General features: G+C 41.5%; 2 protein-coding genes across 6 annotated transcripts in view; one reads left to right on the forward strand and one right to left on the reverse strand.

Moving 5' to 3' along the window:
- OSMR (oncostatin M receptor) overlaps nt 1-17,106 on the forward strand; it is a 64,105-nt gene extending 46,999 nt beyond the window's left edge. For 3 of the 4 annotated variants that reach the window (XM_040262364.1, XM_040262365.1, XM_040262366.1), the window contains 9 exons: nt 3,056-3,132; nt 4,981-5,203; nt 7,853-8,032; nt 9,180-9,284; nt 10,958-11,134; nt 11,757-11,924; nt 13,458-13,539; nt 14,564-14,636; nt 14,976-17,106. In XM_040262364.1, the coding sequence (XP_040118298.1) occupies nt 3,056-3,132; nt 4,981-5,203; nt 7,853-8,032; nt 9,180-9,284; nt 10,958-11,134; nt 11,757-11,924; nt 13,458-13,539; nt 14,564-14,636; nt 14,976-15,551 (1,661 nt within the window). In that variant the 3' untranslated portion in view covers nt 15,552-17,106. The remainder of the gene's footprint in view (nt 1-3,055; nt 3,133-4,980; nt 5,204-7,852; nt 8,033-9,179; nt 9,285-10,957; nt 11,135-11,756; nt 11,925-13,457; nt 13,540-14,563; nt 14,637-14,975) is intronic. The other variant, XR_005724774.1, reaches the window with a different exon arrangement.
- Nucleotides 17,107-21,482: 4,376 nt separating this feature from the next.
- The window catches only part of RICTOR (RPTOR independent companion of MTOR complex 2), a 126,542-nt gene continuing 122,042 nt past the window's right edge, over nt 21,483-25,982 (reverse strand). For both annotated transcript variants that reach the window (XM_040262363.1, XM_040262362.1), the window contains one exon: nt 21,483-25,962. In XM_040262363.1, coding sequence (XP_040118297.1) covers nt 25,888-25,962 — 75 coding nt within the window. In that variant the 3' untranslated portion in view covers nt 21,483-25,887. The remainder of the gene's footprint in view (nt 25,963-25,982) is intronic.

A 25,982-nucleotide genomic window follows, 5' to 3' on the forward strand; every position in this document is an offset into this window, starting at 1 on the left:
TTTGCCATCCAAGTTATTTCTACTGAACATCTTCTCTGGGATTTTTAGTTTTCCAAAATGGTTTCTAAGCTCCCAGTATTGCTGGATTCCTGTTGGAACTGGGGCTCTGTAAATAAGTATGAACTTTTCATTCAGGCGTGGGGACAAACAGTAGCATTTGTGCTGAGGAAAGCACTGATCTCATAGAAAACAGCCTTGGGCTGTGTTTGGAAAGGTAGTATCTGGAAACTTAATCATCATTGTTAAGTTGTTCATTCCAGCGACAGCAAACTGGGAGCTTTCTCATGATGCTCTCAGAGGTTGTTTTGTCAATAATGACTAACCAGAGAGTTTTCCTCCCAAATAACTACGTTTTAGACCACAAGTATTGCTCAGGAGATGAGATGGCCCAGCCCTGCATTCATCTCCTTCCAATTTCACATAATAGTCCTGCCATCGCCGGGCTAACCCATGAGGCAGCCTGGGCCCCTGGACTGGGGAGACGCGCCAGCTTGCAGTTAATGAGCAGCAGACGTAACAACAGTAACCGGAGCCCAGAGTGTTTAGTATGTGCCAGACGCAGCTCCAAGGGTTCCCAGCGTTTTCCTCAAACCCTCCCACCGCCGTGCAGCAGGTCCTGTTGTCTCCTCACTCAGTGGATGAGGCCCGGGAGGCCCAGGGAGGATGAGGAGTTTCACAGGCCCCGCCAGCAAGGGACTGAGTCAGGACTGCGGCTGACACCCAGGCCAGCTGACTCCAGAGTTTCCCCCTCACCCAGACTGCCTGGTGTGTCTCTCAGGGGTCTTATTACAGCCTGGAGAGCTTGTGGACTCAAATCCGGGCTGTTTTGCTGCCTAAGGAAGGATTGTATATATTTGTTTGATTCCATCTTGTTATTCATGTCTGCAGGCTCTGGAGGTTTTTTTTTCTGTTTCAGCCTGGAAGGGACATTTTAAAGCGCTCTGACTGAGGCAGTAGCGAGGGCACCAAAATCCACACCTGGGCTGGTCACCAGAGGTGCTCAGTAGCCTCTTCCCCTCATCAGCCCCTCCAGGAGTCCAGTCATTTTTTTCTAGTCGTATAGACCCCCCAAGAATCCTTGGAGCAGAGAGCCCTGTTCCTGATGGTAGTGTGGTGTATTCCTCAACTGTGGGCTTCCCAGGTGGCTCGGTGGGTAAAGAATCCTCCTGCAATGCAAGAGACACAGGAGATGTGAGTTCAGTCCAGGTCAGGAAGATCCTCTGGAGAAGGACATGGCAACCCACTCCAGCATTCCTGCCTGGAGAATCCCATGGGCAGTGGAACCTGGAGGGCTACAGTCTATAGGGTCGCAAAGAGTTGGACACAACTGAAGCAACTGAGCAAAGAAGATTTGCTTTATCCTAATACTTTATACTTTAATATTGCTTTGCTTTGGAATTATATTTTGCAAGGGTATTCCAAAATTATAACTAAAACTTAGTGGAAAGAAAAAAACTTTGCATTTTTTTAGCATTTTTGGTAACTAGTTTATTTTAGATTATAATATCATAAGTCTGAAAATGCTTAACTTTGCTTTTGCAAAGTTAAAATCAGTTGAATCTACTGATGGTGAATGTATACTTTTTCAACTCTGATAACACTTTGCTCAGTGCTGGCAGAGTCGATGTTTATATGTATTAGAATCACGGTGAGCAGAGATAAATAACCCCATGGGGAGATATTGTAGTGATATAAATGTGGAGCACCATCAGCTGTACTGCTCTTCTCTTCTCATGCAGGTGGTCACATACAAACCAGCAGCAGAAGATTCTGCACTGAGCTGGGGGTCTCATATGGTGCTTGAGTTTTTCAATATGTTTTATACTTAATATTGGCTTCTCTGATGGCTTGTTTAGCAAAGTGAAATCTGCCTCTTAATAGATTTTAAAAATATATGGCTACCTTCATGTTGTGCTAGAAAGTGTTAGCAACTACAGGGAAAAAAAAAAAAAAGGAGTCTCTTAAATTTCAGAGATTTCCTTGGTGGCTCAGATGGTAAAGAATCTGCCTGTAATACAGGAGACCTGGGTTCAATCCTTGGGTCAGGAAAATCCTCTGGAGAAGGGAATGGCAACCCACTCTGGTATTCTTGCCTGAAGAATCCCATGGACAGATGAGCCTGGCGGGCTATCATGCATGGGGTTGCAAAGATTTTAAAAATATATGGTCACCTTCATGTTGAATAGAAAGTGTTAGCAACTGTATGAAAAAAAATTTTCATTTTTTAAAAAAATTCAGTTGTTGGGGACCATAAACTATATTTTCCTAAAGCATAGAATTAAAATTTTATGTTATGTTGCAAAACAGTTTTCTTCTTGTGCAGAGATATGTTGAATCCAGTCATAAATCACTCATTTATGTGCCACAGTTTAGTGGCAAGAATGACAAGGAGGCAAGGTCTTCTAGAACAGAATGGGGAGAGGCATACAGGGGGAGGTTTGCAGCCAGTGCCCTGAGGGCCCACACACAGGGAGCTGCCCCAGGCTCAGGCCAGGAACTGGGGGACAGGAGTGCATGGGGAGGAGGGGGACAAGGAAGGGATCCGAGGCTCTGACCACAGCCAGGGGCCAGGCAGTGTGCAATCAGGAGAACTGGGCTCCACTTAAGGGTGTCCAACTGCCGCCTCCACCAGAGGGGCAAGGAAGTAGCAATGGTTTGCTGTGCCTAGAAATTCCAGAAATGGGAAATTTGCCTAACTAATCTAGCATTGGACTGATGCAGGATTCTTGCCTAACTAACCCCCTAGCACTGGACTGACGCAGGGTTCCAAAATTCCTTGGTGGCTTCTAGAAGCTCTGAGGCTTGAGTTTCACAAACACCCCCGTGTCACTTCCCGTTCCGATGTAGCAGCCCTTTTGTAAAGCACCTACTGAGTGCCGGCCCCTTGTGAGGGTGAACAGTGTGCCACGGCAGACATCACAGAGAGCGAAAAGCTGAGATGCAGGCCTCAGGTCAGACTGGCTGCGGTCACTTTGCTGACCGCACTAGAGGGAGGTTGAAAGTATTGTTCTACGTCCATGTTGTGACCCAGGAGCTTTCCTTTGGTTGATTTCAGCTCCATCGGAGGCGCCCGACGTCTGGAGAGATGTGACATTTGTGTCAGGACATCCAACGGTGACCTTGTTCTGGAAGGTAAGAGGCCAGAGGTTTAGAAAGACATTTTTGCTTGTCATTTGCTTTTCACCAAGATTAGATACTGATGTAGTCTTTCGATTGGCAGGGCTCTTCCCAGGAATCCTGTAGAATTTCTGACCTGGTCGGGGAATCCCCACTCCGCATCCATACCCCTAAAACTGGACCAGGGCCTTCTTCCTCGGCAGCCTCTCGCCTTGCCCAGGTAGCTGGTTCTGGTTCTGATGGTTAGAACTGCATCTCCTAACTTCCCCGCAGGCCTGCCGCTAACATCTGCGCAGGGCCCAGGGCATGAGGAGAAGCAGAGAAATATATACCATATTTTAAAGTTATGAATATTTATATTTGAAAGTTGTAAGTCAAGCTTAAAGATTGTAGCAGAAGTCAATCTAGTCCTTCTATGTTGACTAACCTGCCTTCATGACAACGTGGAAGGCCTGGTTTGTGTTGAGGAGGTGGTGGTGGTGATGTAGTCGCAAAGTCATGGCCGACTCTTTTTGATCCCATGGACTGTAGTTCACCAGGCTCCTCTGTCCATGGGATTTCCCAGGCAAGAATACTGGCTATGCTGTCCTGTGCTTAGTCATTCAGTCGTGTTCGACTTTGCGACCCCATGGACTGGAGCCCACAAGGCTCTTCTGTCCTTGGGAATTCTCCAGGCAAGAATACTGGAGTGGGTTGCCATGCCCTCCTCCAGGGGATCTTCCCAACCCAGGGATCCAACCCAGGTCTCCCACATTGCGGGCGGATTCTTTACCATCTGAGCCATCAAGGAAGCCCCACTCAGAGCTCTTGAATTCCTCAGTGTCTAGTGCTAAAGCGTGGCCATGCTGGGGAGCTAGCCCCCAGGCAGAGCCCACCCCACTTTTCTTCCCACCTCCACTCTGGGCCTCCCCATTGGGGGCTCATTCACACACTTGTGGATGTGCCAGTCTACAGGCGGGTTCTGTCCACACCCAGAGCCAACAGCTGCCCCAGCCTGATCTCAGGTCTGGGGGTGCACACATCAGGGGGCACCATCTAGCTGGGGGTTGAGGCCTTGGGAGTGGGCTTAGGGTTGTGTGGACAGAGAATTCTCTACAGCCTGGAGGATCATCTGAAAGAGGACCGTGGGCCCTGGGTCTGGGGAAGCACAGCTTGGGGGCAAGGGGTGACACAGCTGGTAGAGGGAGGCATTCCAGGAGCCCAGCCCCCTCCTGTCTGGGGTTACTCCTGTCTTCCCTGCTCTGTACTCATTGTGGTGGCAGTGGTTTAGTTGCTAAGTCGTGTCCGACTCTTACAACCCCATGGACTGCAGCCCGCCAGGCTCCTTTGTCCATGGGATTTCCTAGGAAAGAGTAGTGAAGTGGGTAGCTATTTCCTCCTCCAGGGGATCTTTCCAACCCAGGGATCAAACCAGCATCTCTTGGATTGCAGGTAGAATCTTTACCGACTGAGTCCATACTCACCAAGTATGTTTTAATCCAGGCTAAATAACCCCCTTCCTCTCGATTCCTTAATTGGTCACCCTTTGGACATGATATGCTCTTAAGTTCACCCCCAAATGAGCCTATTCTCTACTCAATTTTAGTTAATTGTCTGATTTCAAGTGTGGTTTATTTAGAAGGTTATTTTCGCTCTTAAACTTTTAATTTCCTGTGTGTGTGTGTGTGTGTAAGGCAATCAAAGGAGAGAAAAGAAGAGAAAGCAGTTGAGCAAACTCTTATTCAGAGGGAAGCCCATGTTGAAATGATTGTCAATATTTGTTTTCAGCCTCTCTCAAAAGTGCATACCAACAAGAAAGCAGTTGAGCAAACTCTTATTCAGAGGGAAGCCCATGTTGAAATGATTGTCAATATTTGTTTTCAGCCTCTCTCAAAAGTGCATACCAACGGGAAGATCCTGTTCTATAATGTAGTTGTAGAAAATCTTGATGAACCATCCAGTTTAGAGGTCCTCTCTGTCCCTGCTCCGGCCAACAGCACAAAAGTAACCCTCAACCAGAGTTCTTACCAGATCTATGTCACGGCTCACAACAGTGTGGGCCCTTCTCCAGCTTCCACAGTTGCCATTTCTGGACATCCTGGAAATGGTGAGTTTCTTTGGTTTTGTTTTTCTTCACTAGGAAAATGTTGATGGTGTTATTTGGTAGATATGAATAAATTGGAAAGAGTAGTTTGGAGAGACAAAAGATGCAGCTGCCAAACACTGTCTGTCATTTTCTTTGGGTCCAGGCATGTTGGCGGGTTTCTGGGACAGTCCTCGGTGTGGGAAGATTTCAGCCATGGCTCAGGACATTTCCCTTCCAGGGATTCTTCCACTGATTTGGGAAGTTATCTCAAATTTTATTCAAATAAATGCAACACAAACGAACAGTCCTAACGGAGTTAGAGTTGGTATGAGCATGCTTTGTGGCTTATGGAATATGAGTTGCATTTCTTATATGGCAAAATATTTTGTCAATTTTGGCCACAAGGAGAGCTAGCATCATCTTTCAAAAAGGGCTTTGCCAAAGCTGTGGAATAAACGATGATAACTGTCTAAACACTTAGCCTGTGAAAGTCCAAACAAGGTGGAAATGACCTTACATGTACAATCAGTAATGGGGTTACTTTCCTTCCTGGGAGAGCTATGAAAGGAAGTTGGTTGCACTAACCCCACCCCCAGTGGTACACACATTCAGACACTGCACACTTGGACACCTCACAGACATCCTAAATTGGTTTGTGAACCTTGCAATAATGTCACCCTTCAGTTACTGCTATAAAAATTGTCAGACCCTGTTTGTGGGGCTATGTCGGGTCACTTTATACCTGTTATTCAAATTAGGCTTACATTTAGGTTAAATGGGCTAGATTGGAGGGTGTTATTATTTTTGTCTTATTTATTTTGGTTAAGAACCATCCAGTGTGTCAAGTAAGAAAAAGAAATTGGGATTGTGCCACAGAAGAAAAACTAAGGAGTTACTTGACATAATCTTTGCTTTTGAAGAACTGTATCAGAGAAGGAAGTGAATGGTTGTATTCTGTCTTTATTAGGAACAGAACAGGAAAGGTGGGCATTTCATTCACTCCTCGGGGAGCTGATAGATAAACTCTACCTCCAGGGAGGCTCAGCTCAAACAACTCTGCTAAACACTCTTCTCTGTTTGGGGGTCATCCCCATCTGGGGGTTCCCACCCTGTCTTCCTTCCTCATGCCCTGCCTTCAGAACCCACTCCGTCCCCTTGTGAGGCTCTATCCAGCCTTCCGATATGGTCCACATTCTTATGTCTCTAGAGTGGATAAAGGCACTGATGTGCTATGAGACAGGCCAAGGAGGTTCAGCCAATTCATGTTAAAGTGTGAATGACTGAAAAGAAAAGATTCCCTTTTTATTTGCTTCTCCCCTCACTTCTCCAGACATATTTGCAAGGTTAGAGAAGCAGCTTTGGAGAGTTATTGCTTTAAGTTTGGGGGTGAAATTATAGTCAATGTGAATAAGTGGAAAATGTCAGCTTCAACATGAAAGAGATTCGGGTCTCTGATGAAGACAGACAGAAGCTGTGTGGGTAGGATAGGCACAGGCCTTCGTGGGGGACCCCTGACCTTATACCTGGGGCTGCACATTTGTTTGGGTGCTCCCAGCTGGATGATAATTTGGTGCCCTGGAAAATTTGATAGCACCCATCAACATTCAGCTGTAATTAGAATTGCCAGATAAAAGAAAAGATGCCTCATCAAGTATGACTTGCAGAGAAACAAGAAGTACATGTGGAGTATTAAGTCCATCCCATCTCATATTTGCTTGCACCACACTGGTTGCCTCTCTGAACAGCTGCTTGCAGGCCCGGTCCTTGATCAGAGTCTGCTTTCACTCAAGTGACCACCTGGGTCCACTGCCTTCTGAACAGCGGGAGGCTGTGGAATCAGCCTTGGAAACAGAAGTTCTCATCCCTCCAGACCTAGACTGACCTGCTTGAAATCAGCAGAGCTGTAGTCCATTGAGACCATCACCTTTTGTCCAATTGTCGGATGTTAGGAAGACTACCCTGGTGCATAAAAGACATTGAGGCAGCACCCTAGGTCTTAAGTACTGTCACACCCTTCCGGAATCTGACTCTGTGTGTATGTGAATCGTTTTTTCCTTTTTTGCTCTGCGATCACCTCAGTTTCTACCCCTCACATCTTGGAGACAGGAGTTCATTCTGAGGCAGCCAGCATTGTGTGGGGGAATAAGCTGAATTATTCAACAGATAATTTTTGAAAGTAGATCAAGTACCAGACACAGTTCTAGGTCAAAGGTCAACTACTTTTTCGGTAAAAAGGCAGAGCGTAAATATTTTAGACATTAATATAGGTGCTTCAATCATCATTTTCCAATCTGTATTTTCTATCCTTTGTTTTTAACAACACTTGAAGAATCTTAGAACTGTTCTTAGTAAAAACAAGCTTTCGAGGCTGGATTTGTTCCACCAGCGGTCCTGCCTGCTGATCCCTGTCTTAGGAGCTGATGTTTCTTTGGGTCTCTCAGGACAAGGGACATTTGAGGGGCAGGTGCGAATATTTATTGGGAGTGAGAGGTAGGAAAAACCTGATGAAAACATCCCTCCTGCCCTTATCCTAAGCCCTGTCACAGTTACAGAGGGAAGGCTTGGACCTGCTAGATACACAGCACGTTCAAGCTTATTTTCTTCTTTAGATACTTTTGCAGCATGTCTCATTAATTAAATCTGAAGCATTGCCCTCTTTGTAATGTACAGAAAATGTTGAAGAAGGAAGAGTGAATGGTACAGAGGATGGATTTCCCATGTCTTGGAAACCCCAATCCAGAAATGCCACAGGTTACGTTGTGGAGTGGTGTGATGGTCCCCAGAACCTTCCGTGTGTTCTCCGGTGGAAAAACCTAGGCCCCACTAACACGGGCACAGTTATTAGCTCAGGTAAGAACCTTCTGTATTACCATCTCACTCCATCCACCTAATTCAACTAGGATTTCTGGACCATCTCAGATACTCTGTGCTCACTGATAACTCCAAATCCCGTGTGGGTCTTGGAGTTCAAGTTTTGCAGTGATGTGGCCTAACTTTTGACCTTTATATTTACTTTTATAGAGCCATCCAGATGTAAGTCTGGATAGGTGTTCATTCATAAGGTTCATGAATTTGTTCTAAGCCAGCAGTCTCAAATGGATAGCAAAGGACCTTTGTAACAGTCATCCTGAGAGCTTTTACAAAAGCAAAGATGTGGATTTGGAAGACATAAGAGTAGAGTTGATGGTAGTCGATTATCAACTCCTTCAGTTTCAATGCAACTTGTAGAGCTTGGGCTCTTTCCCGGCCACACTGGATTTTGTCTTTTCCAGGTTGCAAGGGTAGCAATTTAAGGAGCGTAGGTGAGTGGCTTGAGCAGTGGGTTAGTGGCGCCATCTGCTGGTCACAAGGTAGAGCTGTGGGAATTGTCGATCCAGAGAGTGAGTGGTGAAGGAAATGGCAAACCCCTCGAGTGTTTTTCCCTGGGAAATCCCACAGACAGCGGACAGAGGAGCCTGATGGGCTACAGTCCATGGAGTTGCAAAAGTAGGATATGACTTAGCGACTAAACCACCACCACCCCACCACTTGAGGGTGACTGATGAGGCCCAGTGGGGTCATTCGGGTGGCTGGCGGGAATGAGGAGGAGTCTTGCCTTTCTTGAGCAGTGTTAGAGGTGTGGGGTGAGGGGCAAGTGAGTTACTGGAAGCAGATCTTCCAGGCGCTTGCCTCTCATGGGCGGAGAAAGGGCGCGTCGCTGGCGGGAGATTTAGAGTTAGAAGAGAGTTTTACATGGTTTTCTGGTTCTGGTTGAATCTGCACCCAGTTTTATGCACATGGATAAGGGTATTTTGAGAGAGGATGATGTAGAAAATAGCCCCCGCCCCTCCATTCCAAGGCTCAGGGGAAGGAGGGAAGATGGTAGAGATGAAGGGCAGAAACTCGGAGGAGGAAGGTTGTTTAAGGGGACCCAAATTCATTTTTCATTCTTTTCCTTTTCCGAAATAAAGAGAATGTCATCCTGTGTTATTGACAATCTGTTGACTTTTCTTCTTAGATGCTTTTATACCAGGGGTTCGCTACAACTTCAGAATTTATGAAATTTCTACAAAAAGGATGGCCCATTTATTAGAGAAAAAAGCTGGCTATTTGAAGGAACTGGGTAAGTTTAAAGCATTTACTGTGTCCATGGGTAGACTTGTTCAGGACAATTCAGAGACTCTTTGCTTCAGCTTTAGGAAAATTATAGCACCTTTACTAATTTTCAGTGTGCTATTTATTCTGGCCATTGGGTTTTTAAAAACATTATTTTTTAATCATAAACATAAAACATTTTCATTAAAGACAATTCATGAAATGTTATGCAAAAGAAGCCAAAACTCTGGCTGATTTTACCACCCAAGGGCACATATCCAGAGTTAATGTTTTGTGTGTGTTCTTTCTCAGTACAGGCATACACTTTGATATAAAAATCAGATCTTACTCTATGCAGTTTTGTAAAGTCCTTTTTGACTCGTATCACTAAGTAATATTTAACTTTTCAGTCATTATGACTGCAAACTGCCTCATGGTTTGCATATGGCAAATCACCCATCTTTGGACTTTTAGGATGATTAAAATTTTTTTCAATTAAAAACTATAAAATTCACCCTCAATTTTCTTGCAGTCTCTAATATTCAATCTCTCTCTTTTTCTTGGCCAAATCCCTTTATGCCTTATCTGGCTCACCATCATTTTAGCTGAATCTTTGTCCATTGCGCTGATAATGGTTTTTAAATAAAGTCCTAGAGGTAGAGTACTTGAACCAGAAGGTTGAACTTCTTAAATACAGTTTTACAGTTTTTAAGACTTTTGGCAGATATATTGTGAAATTGCTGCCCGTCTCAGACATTGTACTTTGATTCCACCCGCAACATGGGCAAGTTTTGGTCCTTTCATGTGGTTGCTTATTTAGCTTCTTGGCATCCAGGGTCTCACACCCACTGGGAGCTGGGCAGCTGGGTCCTTGGTTACCTTGCATCAATCAGACCAGCTCTTGATATTCTCCATGGAGTGGGTGCTGTCCCAGACAGGCAGGAGGGGTATTTCTGTGAGTGTTGGTGGGCGCAGGCCAGGCATGCACCAGCCTATGCGCTGGAACAGGTTCAGGGCAGCCTCAGAATAAACTCTTCCCACACTTGGACGGGGCCTTCCCAGGTGGCACTAGTGGTGAAGAACCCTCCTGCCAAGGCAGAAGGCCTAAGAGATGCAGGTTCAATCTCTGAGTCGGGAAGATCCTCTGGAGGAGGGAATGTGGCCCACTCCAGTCTTCTTGCCTGGAGAATCCCATGGACAGAGGAAACCGGTGGGCTGAGGTCCATAGAGTTGCACAGAGTCAGACACGACTGAAGCGACTTAAAACACACACCCATACACTTGGACAACTGTGCGTTGCCACTGCCTGGGAACTAAAACTCTTCAAAGCCACCTTGACCTCTTCAAACATAACCCTTCCTCCTCCTCCCTTACCCTTACTTCAGTTTATTCTCCCAAACACTGTTTAGAATTCAGGCGCAGAAAAAAGTCTAGGGAAGTCTTTATTTTCTTTTTTGCGGTGTGACCTTGCGCAAGTTATTGAATCTCTCTGGGCATCTATTTCTACTTCTGGGAGAGGCAAGGCTTGAACAAGACGAAGCTTGTTCCTTCCCAGCTCTCACGAACAAAGTCAGAGAAAAAGATAAAGTCCTTCACTTGTCATAAGCACCTATAGAGTGGGCTGTGGTTCTACCTTCGATTTACATGAATGCCCTGAATTCCAAATTGTGACTCTTACATTATCTCACCTTCGTTTCTTAGCTCCTTCATACAACCCTAAAGTGGCCACGATTAACTTGACCTCCCACTCCTTCACTCTGAGTTGGAAGGATTATTCCACCGAATCTCAAACTGGTTTTATACGAGGGTACTATGTCTACCTGAAATCCAAGACAGCGGAGAAGTGCCACCAGGAATTTGAAAAGACAGTTCTTCCAGGTGACACTTTTTTTCTTTTTTTCAGTCTGTTTACAGTTTCAAGATCTTCTTACTTGAAATCATTGGAAAGGCTACAAGCCATCTCTGATCGTGTCCAGGCTGATTTCTGTGCTCGCATGCTTTAATGATCGAATAGTGTCCTTAAATTAGTAGGGTGGACAGGACGATGGGGGCCAGGATTTTAACTTATTTAAAAACAATGTGTCCCGGTATTTTTAGAAGCACTTGAAGTACTCCCAGCTCCTTAAGAAAACCTACTTACTGCTTAGGAAACTTGCTTGCTAACCTCATTTTCTTTTTTTGACTTTGTTAAAGCTTATCACAATGTATTCTAAGTAGCTCTGGCAAGCTCTTACTCTCTCTCTGGCAGATTTGAGTACCCCGCCCCCCGCACCCCCCTCCCAATAGCCCTTGCTTAGTGGAATGCTCATCTTGCTTGCTATCTCCCAAACATCTTAGTATTCCCAGTGTGATGAAACTATGATTTCATTTTTGATTGGTTTAGAAATGTTGGCAGTGCTGAGTCCACAGAAGTATTAGTGCCTGACTGTCTCACAAGATCTTTATTACACTCTTAATCATTTTTTTTTCTTCTTAAAAAAAATTTTTTTTTTAAACACAGATAATTCAGTAGGTTGCAAATACACAATTGACAACCCGGATCAAAAGACATTTGTTGTGAAAGACCTACAGCCAGAGTCTGTCTATGAGTTTTTCGTCACTCCTTATACAAGTGCTGGTGAGGGTCCCCTGGGTGACTTCACAAAGGTCACGACTCCGGATGAATACTGTGAGTTTTTCCAAATCAGAACTCTTCTCTTAGGAGTTCCTGGGAAACTGACAAATGCCACACACAGTTGTGAACTTTGTCTAGATCAGGAATGTTAAGCCTTTCTTCTCTGTCTTTGTCTGTCTCTTTCTTTCTCTAGATGAAACTCATGAAAGAAAAAAAAAAAGTTATACAGAATCCCACAACATACAATAGATAAGAGTGAAGCTAATATGACTGATCTATGACCTGGAAACTTTCTCAGTCCCAGAACAGTTTGAAAATCACAGATAGCGTATTTTAGTGTTGACTTGTAAAGACCCTTATGACTTCTGTCTAGAGAGGGGTAGGGGTGTTTTTGTCAGCAGAAATATATGTACATGTGAATGACTATCAGCCTTCAAATGCCCTTGTATGATTTGCTTTTATAAAAGAGGATGTTTAACAACCTATCTGCACTGTTCTTTGGTGGATTTGCAAGCATTGAGAACAGGAAGATGGGCATTTATGAAAATGAAGTACAGGTTGATATATCTGAGAAATAAAAGTAGAATAATTACCTAGGTTATGATTTAGGTAATTTTATTAGACTCTAACTAGAAGGGGTGCATTAGTCCATTTTTAATGGGTAATAAAATACCTTGTGGTACTGGAGAAGACTCTTGAGAGTCCCTTGGACAGCAAGGAGATCAAACCAATCAGTCCTAAAGGAAATCAATCTTGAATATTCAGTGGTAGGACTGATATTGAAGCTCCAATATTTTGGCTACCTGATGTGAAGAGCCCATTCATTGGAAAAGAACCTGATGCTGGGAAAGATTGAGGGCAGGAGAAGGGGGCAACAGAAGATGAGATGGACATGAGTTTGAGCAAACTCCAGGAGATAGTTAAGGACAGGGAAGCCTGGTGTGCTGCAGTTCATGGGGTCGCAAAGAGTTAGACACGACCTAGTGACTGACCAATGAATGACAAAAATACCTCCAAATCTCAGTGGCATACAGAAACAGACCTGTCTGTTCATGCTCCTGGCTTGACTGACACAGGTTGAACCCGGTGGGGCTCCAAGCTTCAGGCACGTCTAGGTCTGTTCCATGTGGTTTGTTAGTTCCCTGAGGCTCAGGTTGAAGGACAGTGGCTCTGAGGGGCCAGCTCTGTTCAGAGTGCATCACAGGAACACGTGAGCAAGCCAACTCTAAGCACACTCAACTCAGCTACCAGCGTGACCACTGCTCACCTCCCATTGGGCAAACCAAGTCACAGCTGAGCCTCCAAGTCAAGGGGGTGGAGTATATTTCTCATACAGAGAGGGAGTGAAGAATGGGGAGTAATGATCCATTCTGTCAAGAGAGGTAACGAGTTTGAGCCACAAGTATTAAGGGCAGATGGATCCCTGTGTTGGCTGGTTGGCGTCTCACCACTCTGCTCCCCACCAGTCAGACAGCACTCATAGTGAATCTTGCACAAATAGAGTTTTGAGAAATAACAGACATGTAAAACTTATTTCTTTGAGGGAAAAGCAGTCACTAAAAAATCCCTTTCTTTTCCCTTCTCCAGCCCATATACTGATACACATCATTCTCCCCATGATTTTCTGCGTTTTGGTCATCATGATCACCTGCTACCTAAAAAGCCAGTGGTAAGTGTGTGGGGAAGGTTTCATCCAAGAAGAGAGTCAAAGAAAAAAATCTAGAAAGGAATTTAAGAAGATAGACATCACACTGGATCATATGAGGCAAAGTGCTGGAAGGGAAAGGACAAAGGAAGATTTGGTAAAAATATGAAAAATTTTGAATAATCTTGTTTATCAACAGATAAGCAATAAGTCAATACGTAAGGAAACTATTTGAAAATATTGCAAAACTTGTTAAATAGCAAGAGCTAATATTTATATTCCACTTTACCATGTGCTTAACAGTATTTTCAGTGCTTTACATATAACAACTCGCTTAATCCTTCCAACACCATCACTACCATAATGATCTCCATTGAACCAGTGAGGAAATCAAAGCATCAGTTCAGTTCAGTTCAGTCGCTCAGTCATGTCTGACTCTTTGCAACCCCATGAACTGCAGCACGCCAGGCCTCCCTGTCCATTACCAACTCTCAGAGTTCACTCAGACTCACATCCATCGAGTCAGTGATGCCATCCAGCCATCTCATCCTGTCGTCCCCTTCTCCTCCTGCCCCCAATCCCTCCCAGCATCAGAGTCTTTTCCAGTGAGTCAACTCTTTTGCATGAGGTGGCCAGAGTACTGGAGTTTCAGCTTTAGCATCAGTCCTTCCAAAGAACACCCAGGACTGATCTCCTTTAGAATGGACTGGCTGGACCTCCTTGCAGTCCGAGACTCTCAAGAGTCTTCTCCAACACCACAGTTCAAAAGCATCAGTTCTTTGGTGCTCAGTTTTCTTTATAGTCCAACTCTCACATCCATACATGACTACTGGAAAAACCATAGCCTTGACTAGACGGACCTTTGTTGGCAAAGTAATGTCTCTGCTTTTGAATATGCTATCTAGGTTGGTCATAGGAAGGTTAAAAAGCTTGCTTAAGGTTACAGTGTTAAGAGTGATAAAGTAAGGATTAATCTGACTCCAGGTTTCTCACTCTTAACCATTCCACTCTATTGCAAAATTCAGTGTAATTTTCATTGGTTTTCCAGGTTGAAGGACAAGTGTTATCCTGACATTCCAGACCCTTACAAGAGCAGCGTCCTGTCATTAATAAAATTTAAGGTAAATGCTGGGAAATTCCAGGGATACTGTGTACTTATTAAAGACTAACCCAGGGGTTGGGCTATAATAATCATACAACCCTAGACCTCCTCAGGAAGATATAACAGAGCAAGAGCCACCTCTGCTCCCCCAGCCATGAGATGAGTGAACCCAGCTTTGACTTCTTCCGTCAGGGACTGTCCTTTGGTTTTCAGCATCACTTCCTTGTGATCACCACCATTAACTTGCGACCAGGATAAAACACACAAAAAAGTGAAGCTCTCAGTGCATTTCACAGATGTTATATACTGTGATACACACACACACATTATCTTTGCCCATTTTGTGTTTCTGTTTCAGGAGAATCCTCATATCACAATAATGAATGTCAACGACTGTGTCCCAGATGCTATTGAAGTTGTAAACAAGCCTGAAGGGAGTAAGGTACAGTTCATAGGCACTAGGAAGTCACCCACAGAAACTAAAGGGACTAAGCCTGTCTATCTGGACCTGCTCCCCACAGAGAAGAACTACTCTGGCCCTGGACCTTGCATCTGTTTTGAGAACTTTACCTATAATCAGGCAGCTTCTGACTTGGGTTATTGTGGACATTTCCCAGTAACCCCTCAAGCCCCACACTGTCAGCTGGGACCACTGACTTCACCTGAAAATTTACTAAAGACACTGGAACAAAACTACATGAACTCCCTGGGACAAATCCCAGCTGGAGAAGCTAATTTGAATTATGTATCCCAGTTGGCTTCACCCATGTCTGGAGACAAGGAGAGCCCACCAACAAATCCACCAGAACCAGCACTCTGTTCGGAGTATAAAATGCAAATGGCTATTCCCCTGGGTCTTGCCTCCCCTGCCCCAAGTGAGAACAGCAGCCTGTCCTCCACTGCCCTTTTAGATCCAAGTGAACACTGCCACTAAGCAGAGTGCCCACTTCATATCCTGATGCTACACAGACCCTAGTAGAAGCATAGCTGGCACTGTTCCATCACCAGATACCTCGGGGCTTAATCCCAGTGAATTACCACCACTGGAAGGTCTGATTTGTATGATTTTGCTAGGTTTCAAAGGTCAGAAGCTATGAAATTTAACGTTTGTGCTTGGAGCGGGCTTGCTGTGGAGACGGCAGGATCGAGGGAACAGGCTCCCCTTGCACGTCCACCTTTATGGCAGCAGACCTGGCCCTGGATGCAGCCATCCACTCAGTACTGGGCAGGGTGGCTGTGGTCCTTGAAGTTCAGCTGTAGCAAGAAAGCATTTCCAGGAAGTCTCACCACGTTTTGTATCTTAAGGGTAAAGGAACTAGATTTCAGGCCGCAGAAGTTTCATTACGGGAGCATAAATTGTCAATGCTAATTTATTCTGGGTGTGTTTAATGAAGTCACATATTTGAGACCGAAACAGATTTTAGACCTGCTTTGAAGTGGTGACAGTAGCAAGATGAACTCCTCCTGTTGGAGCTGATCTAATAGGTAAGCCATGCAAATGAATGGATGAGGTCCCCACAGGTGTCCCCCTGTTGTTTACCACAGTTAAGGAGCGGGGCTGGCACGGAACTCCTGCCTCAGTGTCAAGATTATAGCACTCCTACTTAGTAGACACATCTTCCACAATTTTTGATGACTACCTCAGAATAGAAGGAAGATATGTCATTAATTTTATTCACATTTTATGGTTCATCTTTTTTTTTTTTCCCCAAGAACTATGATATATACATGACCTGTTTTCAGTAAGCTTCTTTTGGATTCTCCAGTAGGTTGTCTGGGCCAAGATAACACCTTCACTGTCTCCTTATATTGCTATGATGGTATAACTGTAAAAGGCTATGCAGAGTGGGAGTTCCTTAGTGGCTTGGCAGCAGCTCTGTCTCCTTAAACCAATATATGCAAAGCACCTACCTGCTATATAGCAGTGTTCAGTCATGCTAGAGTTCTTTTCCCTTCTCTCTGCCCAACAACCCTTAATGTTTACTTATCATATTTCTAAATAAGCGTGATTAGGGGCTCCTTTCTCTTTGCTGTGGTGGAGATGGTGCTGCTTGGGCCTCCGGTACCAAATGCCCTGTGTCACACCGTTCCACACTAAGAACAAGAGAGAAGGAGCCACAGCTGAAAGGAAGATGGCTGTTAACTGACCTAAATAAACACAAACCAGGACTTCTGCTCATTCTTTTCAACTTTTTCCTTCCATATAACTATGCTTTTGGCTGGAATAATGGACTATGCACACCTAACGTCGTACAAACAAGTATCTTGGTTAGTCTGTTCTGAGAAGACTTTGGGGCCAGTAGTGTTATCATTTAGCCTCTTTGTGTCTGTCATGATGTAATTATAAAAATACACAGAAACATCAATGACGGTGATGATTGATTTGTAAGTAGTATCTTTTGTAAAGATATTCTTTAGAAAAGTAATGCACAAAACCTTGAAGTCATTTCTGTTGCAGTAAGCCTTAATTAAAATATTTCATCACTGTATTATTTTGTGCTTTCTCTATATCAACGAAGTGAAACTCTTGCAATTATCGTTAAGTGATAGATTACGTTCTGAGCTTATTAGAAATGTAAATTCCTAGGTGCCACTCCAGATCTCCCTACCAAAATCTCTGTGGCACAAGGCCTGGAATACATCCCAGGCACTCAGATACACACTCAACTTTGAGAATCACTGACCTGAGTCAAACAAAGATGTCTTTCTGAAATGTAACAACACACCAATGGGAAATGGCTGGGTTTATATAACTTTGTCCTTACAGTATCACTATGACCCTAGTTTTGGCTCTACACATTCCTTTCCCATGTCCATAAATAACCAAATAACATTGTTTAAAGACTATATTCCACTTAACAGCATTGTTTTAAGAAGTGTTATTCAGAAACTTTGAAATTTGTGTCACAATTACCAGGATTAAAAGAAAAAACCAACTCATGGAGAATTTCAAATAGAAATAGGAGTTTAACAAACCCTTATGAACTATCCCTGGTAGCTCAGATAGTAAAGAATCTGCCTGCAATGCAAGAGACCTGGGTTTGATCCTTGGGTTAGGAAGATCCCCTGGAGAAGGGAATGGCAAGCCACTCCACTGTTCTTGCCTGGAGAATCCTACGGACAGAGGAGCCTGGTGGGCTGTAGTTCATGGGGTTGCAAAGAGTTGGACATGAATGAGCGACTTAACAGTACTACTGTGTACTATCATCAACCCCAACAGCCACTAAACCATGGTGGCTCTAGTCCATTCATAGTCTTATTCAGTTTCCCCCCTTGATACGATTTTGAAGTAAATCATGGTTTCATTTGTAAATGTTTTTCTAAATTGGCTTTACTTTTTCTAAAATAGCCATAATACCATTTTAATAATCACACCTATGAAAAACAACTGAATCAAAAGGTGGGCAGATCTAAACAGACATTTCTCCAAAGACGACACAGATGGCCAGAAAGCATATGAAAAGATGCTCAACACTGCTAACTTTCAGAGAAATGCAAATCAAAACTACAATGACGTATCACCTCACATCAGTCAGAATGGCTACCATACAAAAGTCTACAAACAATAAATGGTAGAGGGTATGGAGAAAAGGGAGCCACCCCACCATCACTATTGGTGGGAATGGAAGTTGGTAACCACCACTATGGAGAACAGAATGGAGGTTCCTTAATAAACTAGAACTACCGTGTGCTTGGGCTCCCGCCCAGTCGCTTCAATTGTGTCCGATTCTTTGGTGCTCAGTAACTTCAGTCGTGTCTGACTCTGTGTGACCCCATGGACTGTAGCCCGCCAGGCTCTTCTGTCCAGAGGCCATGCCCTCCTTCAGAGGATCTTCCAATCCAGGTATAAAACTCACATTTGCCTGCATCGCCTGCATTGCAGGCAGATTCTTTACCCACTGAGCCACCTGGGAAGCTCTTGTGATTCAGCAATTCTAATCCCGGGCATGTATCTGCAGAAAATCATAATTCAAAAAGATACATGCACCCCAGTGTTCACTGCAGTACTGTTTACAATAGCCAAGACATGGAAGCAACCTAAATGTCTATCAACAGAGGAATGGATAAAGATGTGGTACATATATGCAATAGAATAAAAAGAATGAAATAATGTCACTTGCAGCAACATGGGTGGGCCTAGAGATTTATCATATTGAGTGAAGTCAGAGAAAGACAAACATGATATCACTTCTATGTGGACTATAAAAAAACCTGATATGAATGGATTTATTTACAAAACAAACTCACAGACTTCAAAAACAAACTGATGGTTACCAAACAGAAAAGTTGGGGGTGATAAACTAGGAGTTTGGGATTAACATAAACACACAACTATATATAAAATAGATAATCAACAAGGACCTACTGTATAGCAGAGGGAACTCTACTCAATATTCTATAATAACCTATATGGGAAAAGAATCTGAAAAAGAATGGATATATGTAAATCCGAGTCACTTAGCTGTAGACCTGAAAACTAAGACAATATTGTCAACTCCAATATAACATAAAAAATTTTTTTAATTAAAAACATGTAAAACCTAGTTAGTAATATTCCATATAAATACTGGGATATTTTGATGGTGGGTGGAACTGGCAAAAGACCTACAAATAACGCCTCAGCCTGGTGACTTGTCATCGGCTGCAGGCAGGTAGACAGGAAGCAGGGAACTAGTCACACAGTTGTAGTATCTAGTAGTCACACAGGGAACTAGTATCACAGTGATATTGATATGGAATATTATTACTAACTAGGTTTTAAATGTGATTTTAATTAAAAAAATTTTTTACTTTATATTGGAGTTTATTGACAATAGTGTGGTAGTTTTCAGATGTACAGCTAAGTGATTCAGATTATACACATATCCATGGACGTGCTCGAAGTGCCTGCTGATATTCCAACACCTGACCTACACTAAGTCTAGTGAAACTGATTCTCCACTAGAATGTCATTTATTAAGAAAATCAGGTTGTATTAGACAATTATCTAGTATTTCTTCTAAGAACTCTGTGGAGACCAGCTGGCTTTCATCTCAAAGAATTTACAAAACATGCTAAGCATTTTGCATAATGGTGGTTCAGTGGTTGAGACTCCTGATTCCACTGCTGGGGGCGTGGTTCAATCCCAGGTAGAGGAAGCAGGATCCAGCAAGGCATGGCCAAAACAAAATGACAGTCTTCAAAGATAAAACTGAAAATATAAAGCCTTCAAAATTAGTAAAGTAGTATTTACAATAAATATATTCCCACTTAAAGGACATTTGCTACATTTAAGCAAATGTAGTTGTCTTTGTCCTCTAAGCATCAGAGGAAGTTTTTATTTATGTATATATATATTTTTAAAAATCAATGTAGAATTAGTTGCTATGGTCTGAATAATCACCTGCCTCCCCAAATCCCTACATTGAAATCCTAACACCCAGGGATGATGGTATTAGTAGATGGGGGTCTTTGGGAGGTCATGAGGCTAGAGCTCTCATGAGTGGAATTGATGTTCTTGTAAGAGACACTACAGTTTCCTCGTCCCATCAAGCCATCGAGGACGTAAGACAAAAGAAGTCTGGGACGTGAAGAGGGCCCTCATCCAAATATGTTCACACTCTAATTTCAGATTTTCAGCCAACAGAACTGTGAGAAATAAATTTCTGTTATTTATAAACTGTCCAGTCTTTGGTATTTTGCTATAGTTATTCAGTCACTAAGTTATGTCCAACTCTTGGCGACCCCATGGACTGCAGCACGCCAGGCTTCCCCGTCTTTCACTATCTCCTGGAGTACTTTATACACCAGAGTTTTAAAAAATGAAACAAACTTTCTGAAGCTCAGCTATATTGTCAGTTTTCAAAGATGAGCTGTATGATGTTGAAGTGTGCTTTTTGAGGGCCCCAACTACATTTTTGTTGAAAAACAGAGTAGAAGGCAATATGAAAATGATACACATAAATGTGTTTAAAAACCAAACTATCCAAAATAAATCTATTTCTGAATACATTTTACCACATTCAATCAATGATAACAGACCCTAACTTTGACACTGAATTTTATTCTCCAGGATTGACCATTTATTTCCCTTGTACTGCCACTAGGTGGTTGTTGGCTAGCTTACCTGACCCAGTTTCTGTGAAAGTGAAAGTCGCTGTCATGTCAGACTCTTTGCAATCCCATGGACTCTACACTCCATGGAGTTCTCCAGGCCAGAATACTGGAGTGGGTAGCCTTTCCCTTCTCCAGGGGATCTTCCCAACCCAGGGATCGAACCCAGGTCTCCTGCATTGCAGGCGGATTCTTTACCAGCTGAGCCACAAGGGAAGGCTGAGTGAAATCAAATAGCTTACACAGAAAAGTTATCATCATTGCTCATTCTATATATTAATCACTAAAGTCGTAATTGTTCGGAAGATAGATCTACTTTATCAAACCTTTCACAATAACCTGAGATTAAAAAATAATAACTGTAAAGATGTTTGATTAGATTATGAAGTGTTTAGAAAGTATAAATACCTATTTTAAAACATTTGGAACAAGCCACTACTTATTTGAAAAGACCCTGATGCTGGAAAGACTGAAGGTGGGAGGAAGGGGACGACAGAGGATGAGATGGTTGGATGGCATCACCGACTCAATGGGCATGAGTTTAAGTAAACTCCGGGAGTTGGTGATGGACAGGGAGGCCTGGTGTGCTGCAGTCCATGGGGTTGCCGAGTCGGAGACAACAGAGTGATTGGACTGAACTATGTGTTACTGAACCAGATTCTTATCTGTGGTATTTAAAAGTCACTTTTACCTGGAGTTACTTGTAACAGCCTCAGTGGTACATAAATCAACAATGATGGTTTTAAAATTTGAAATAGAACAATGACACAAGTTTAAGAATTTTTAAGTACATTTTATTAAGAATGTATCCCTTTGATAAGATTACGCTTCAGGAGGCTTTTAATGCCCTTGACATAAACTGTACACATTATACAAAAACAAGAAAACCACAAAAAAAAAAATCAAGGTGAGCAAAACCATTTAGGGACAAACCTTATTTAAATTATACACAACTCAATGAAATATTCTTACGGAAAATATATAAATACTTTTCTTTCTATGTTACAGTTATACAATATAAATCAGATTTCAATGTCTGTTCAGTGACCTACAAACACCAGAACCTCCAAATATGTAGCAGCGTATTACTAAATAAAAAAGAAGAAAATTATGTGGTTAGGGAGCATTAAGTCTGAGATTTTTTTCACAGTCCCTTACCACTTTTCAAAACTAATTTACATCATTTGTTTTACAATGCAGCTTTAGGGTTTCTGACAGGCCAATAATGGAACATTTTTCAACTATTATCTATGGAAGTTTTTTATCTCCCCCCTCCTCTGCCCAAAGACTTTGCATTTTGTGCTAAATCAACCTATTAGTGGCAAAATTACAAGATATACTTTTTTGGCATAAATTATATTTTTCAAATTAAATATTTTATAAAGAAAGTCAAACAAAATGTGCAATTTATGCGTGCAGTGGCATAGCTATCCACCTACGTTACAAAAATACTCTAAAGGGGAGAAAATCCACATTCATTAAATACACCTACTATAAATGAAAACTACCCTGGGAACCTAGAACCAAAAGAAAAAACAAATGCTCCTAGAAAGATTCTCACAGATTTTAACATTGTCTGATAAGCACTGCTATTAATTTTACTGGTATGCTTTTATAATCAAACTCTCACTGTAGTGACAGTCTTGAAATGAAGCTGGTAATAATGTATTTCTTGAATGGAGAGACAACAGTGACCTTTCCCAACTGACATTTTGGAAGATCTGAAATGTTCTTTTTATTCCAACAGCTCTTATCAAACTCTCTCAATTAATTGTTCCTTTTTTCCCTAATTTAATGGATTGTGAATGTGAGACAAAACTGGAAACATAGGACAAAAGGGGAAAAATCTTACTTCCAAAGGACCTTTCCCAAGGTAGTTTACAACTCCTCTCACACAAAATTAGCACCTCACTCTCACCATGCAAAAGTAATTGCAGTTATAATTTGGATGACAATTTGATTGCTTTTTATTGCTTAGTGATCTGTGCTTTAATGTGGGGATAAAAGGCATCCTCTGAATGGAATGAAAAAACTTTTTTATATAAATAGCAGTAGACAAATCTAAATAAGCATTCACACCTCACTGTTGAACACTTTGCATCTGTAATATGCCCTGAAAAACTCAGCTTTAATTACTTCAAGCTCTGGATAAAAGAGCTGAAAACTATTAAAGCCACACCATTTCAAAAGGACTTATACATATGATGTTAGAGTAACTAGTAAAATAAAGTATATACCTCCAAAGAGCCTCTTTTAATGTCAATGTCTTACAGAATGCCCTTATGCTACCAATCTTTATTAGAAAATTTTTTATTAGGGAGAAAAGACTTTTTCCCCCTTCAAATCTACCTAAGCATAAACAAGTATAAGAAATTTTAGACCATGTTTAATTACAAATACTAATTTCTAATTTCCTTATTTATCAGTATTTACTTAGTATGTGAAGCTGAAATCTGTTCTTGAAAAAAAATTTCAATTAGAAACAACAATTCACTTTACAATTAGAAATTCACAGTTTATAACCAGCACAACTGCCCAAATTCCTCCAAATTATTCAATAATTACTAGTACAAATTTATATGGACTAGATTAATTCTAAAATCTTGAAAAACTACAGTATTGACATTATTTTGGTATTTTATAGTCTGGTAATATCTATTACATATAGATGCTTTTTTCAATTATTTCTATTACCACTGACAACATCCCTAATCTTTTCTGATATAATTTAACATTTTAAACACCTAAGTAAATCACTTGGCACTGCATGTGAGCATTTTTCATCATAAAAGTCTACTTTTATACAAATAAGTACTTAAAGAAAACGTATTAGACCTGTCAGTGAAACATGGATAAACCAAATAGCACTATACACTTAATATAGACATTTTTTTTTTTAGATTATTGAGAACCACAAAGCTCTGAGTGTCTCCCCAAACTAAGTGCTAAAGGCAAATATTATGATATATACATACATATCTTTCAAAGTAATAATCCAAAAAACCATTCAGGCTAATAGTAACAAAGACTTCATTTCAGGATTGATGAGTGAGGTGGGGTCCAGGGGTGAAGGTGTATGTGTATGTTTGTGTGTGTGTGTGTAACAAAAAAGAATTTACTGTTAACTTTTGAGGGATTAAACCACAGATTTTATACTCTATATTAACTGAGGTAGTGTTTAAAAATGAATCTCTAAAATATGTTAATCCCATTATTAGTAAGATTACTACATTACCTCCTTTGGAGTTTTAAACCACTATTTGGTCTAGTATCTCTGACATTTGGTTCTCTGGAAGGCAGTTTCATCATCCAAGACCAAAGACCAAGGTGACAGGCAACGTTCTTAGAAGTACTGTTGACATTTAAATAAACACTTGGGTTCAGTGATAAATTAAAGTTTAAAAAAAAAAAAGCATCTGTTTTATTTTCAATTGGATTTTATGAAAGAAAATCTGAAGAACCACTTTTTAACATAAGCAGCAGCTTACAGCCCTTATCTGCTTTGTTATAATGTAAGTTGCTACACAGTGCACATAAGAACAATTCACTGAAGTGCAGTCAAAGAGGTGTTATGAAGTGAGATGAAATGCTTCATCTCAATTGGAACTTTCAGTGCCAGTAAATTAAAAAAAAAAAGTATCTCTGTGAGTTATGCTTTCTAGTTCACAGGGTTCTTTACAGAGATCTCAAAGAACAAGCCCATTATAAAAATGAACTGTAATAAGGGAAAATACTAGTCCCCGTACTATGACTGTGTCAGAGCTGATGCATAACTGTAAAAATGGTCTAAACAAATCAATTAAAAAAGGGTCCTAATCAGTCCAGCTGGATTTTTTTCTACTTATATGTAGACCTCAAAAAAGATCCTTTCATTTACAAGCATTCTAATGATGATGGCCATGCTTTTTTTATATACAAATTTGCATATATGTTTAATTCCTGTAAAGATTTCCAAATATCTTTAGACATACACAAATTAAACAAACAAATAAAACTTTGCCCTCATCAACTTTAACAACTTCACAAATGTGATAAAGGCAACTACTGTACTCATAAACTCACCTATCACTGCATTTAGTCTGTGCAAAACAAGAACACTGATATAAAAATTAAATTACTGCTGCTTTAGAATTTGGTACTTAAGGCTTTTCACTACAATTTTTAATCGTAATCATGTTTCACCAAGGATTTTTTTTAAAGGAAACTATGGCTCTTCTTTTCCCATGGAATGTATACATTGTAGGCAACCTTATCTTTTCCTCAAGAGATCCAAGGTGTTATTTAATGCTTTCTTTTACTTTAGGTCTAAATTAATAGTGCTTTGTTCAAGTTCCTGTTAAAATGGTGATGTGGGAAGCTAATGGAAATGGAAGTGCACTGAAAACATATGCATTTTATAAATGAAAAATACTCTGAATTATAAAATAATTTTCTGATTTTAATCAGGAACTGTAGTGAAAAACCTTAATCGGTTCAAATAGCCTATAACAACACATTGCAACAAAACTAAAGAGATGGAAAACAAGTAAGAAACTTTATGTAAGTCTAGTCACATAAAAATAACTTATAAGTCCTGGTTGTTGAGGCTCTTCTTTCGCTTTGAGGTTAAAAACCTCTGAAGTAGTGTTATAAACATGAAGAAAAAAGTGGAAGGGCCAAAGATCCCCTTCTAATACCAGCAGTTACAGAACATCCCATTGTGCTAACAGGATGCAGCCTCAAAGACACTGATTCCTGGCTTCCAAAATTAGTTAACAAACAAGGCATCTTTATATTTACCCTAAAAAAGGAATTCAGAAATAACGGTGTGTAGGGTGCTTCTGCATACCGTACTGTTCCACTGTTATTATGCTCTTAAAATGAAAAGTAGAAAACCCATGTAGGTACTCAGTGCTTGAATCTTGCATACAATGGTAACTAAAACTCTTAAAACTGTGGTAATGAATAATGAACCCCCAAAGGGGCTCCACAGAGGGGAGAGGAAGTTGTTTTGGTTAGGGAAGTCCGCAGTTCCAACTGTTCATGTACCAGTAATTGCTGGAACAGCGTATAGAAGATACTCCTGTCTTTGCTGCCCAGTCAGTCGGCTTTTTTGAGGCTTTTAGAAGTCCACAAATATGAATATATATATATATATATATATATAGTCTACATCTATATACATCATAAATATGAGGTCAGGATTCAGCAGATGTATCAACTATAGGTTGCTTTGGTGGTGTTGCCAAGACAGCCTCTGCTTCTTCATGCATCTAGGGAAGAAGTGGTAAAT

This window comes from Oryx dammah, unplaced genomic scaffold (assembly GCF_014754425.2).
Source record: "Oryx dammah isolate SB20612 unplaced genomic scaffold, SCBI_Odam_1.1 HiC_scaffold_20, whole genome shotgun sequence".
Taxonomy (NCBI): Eukaryota; Metazoa; Chordata; class Mammalia; order Artiodactyla; family Bovidae; genus Oryx; species Oryx dammah.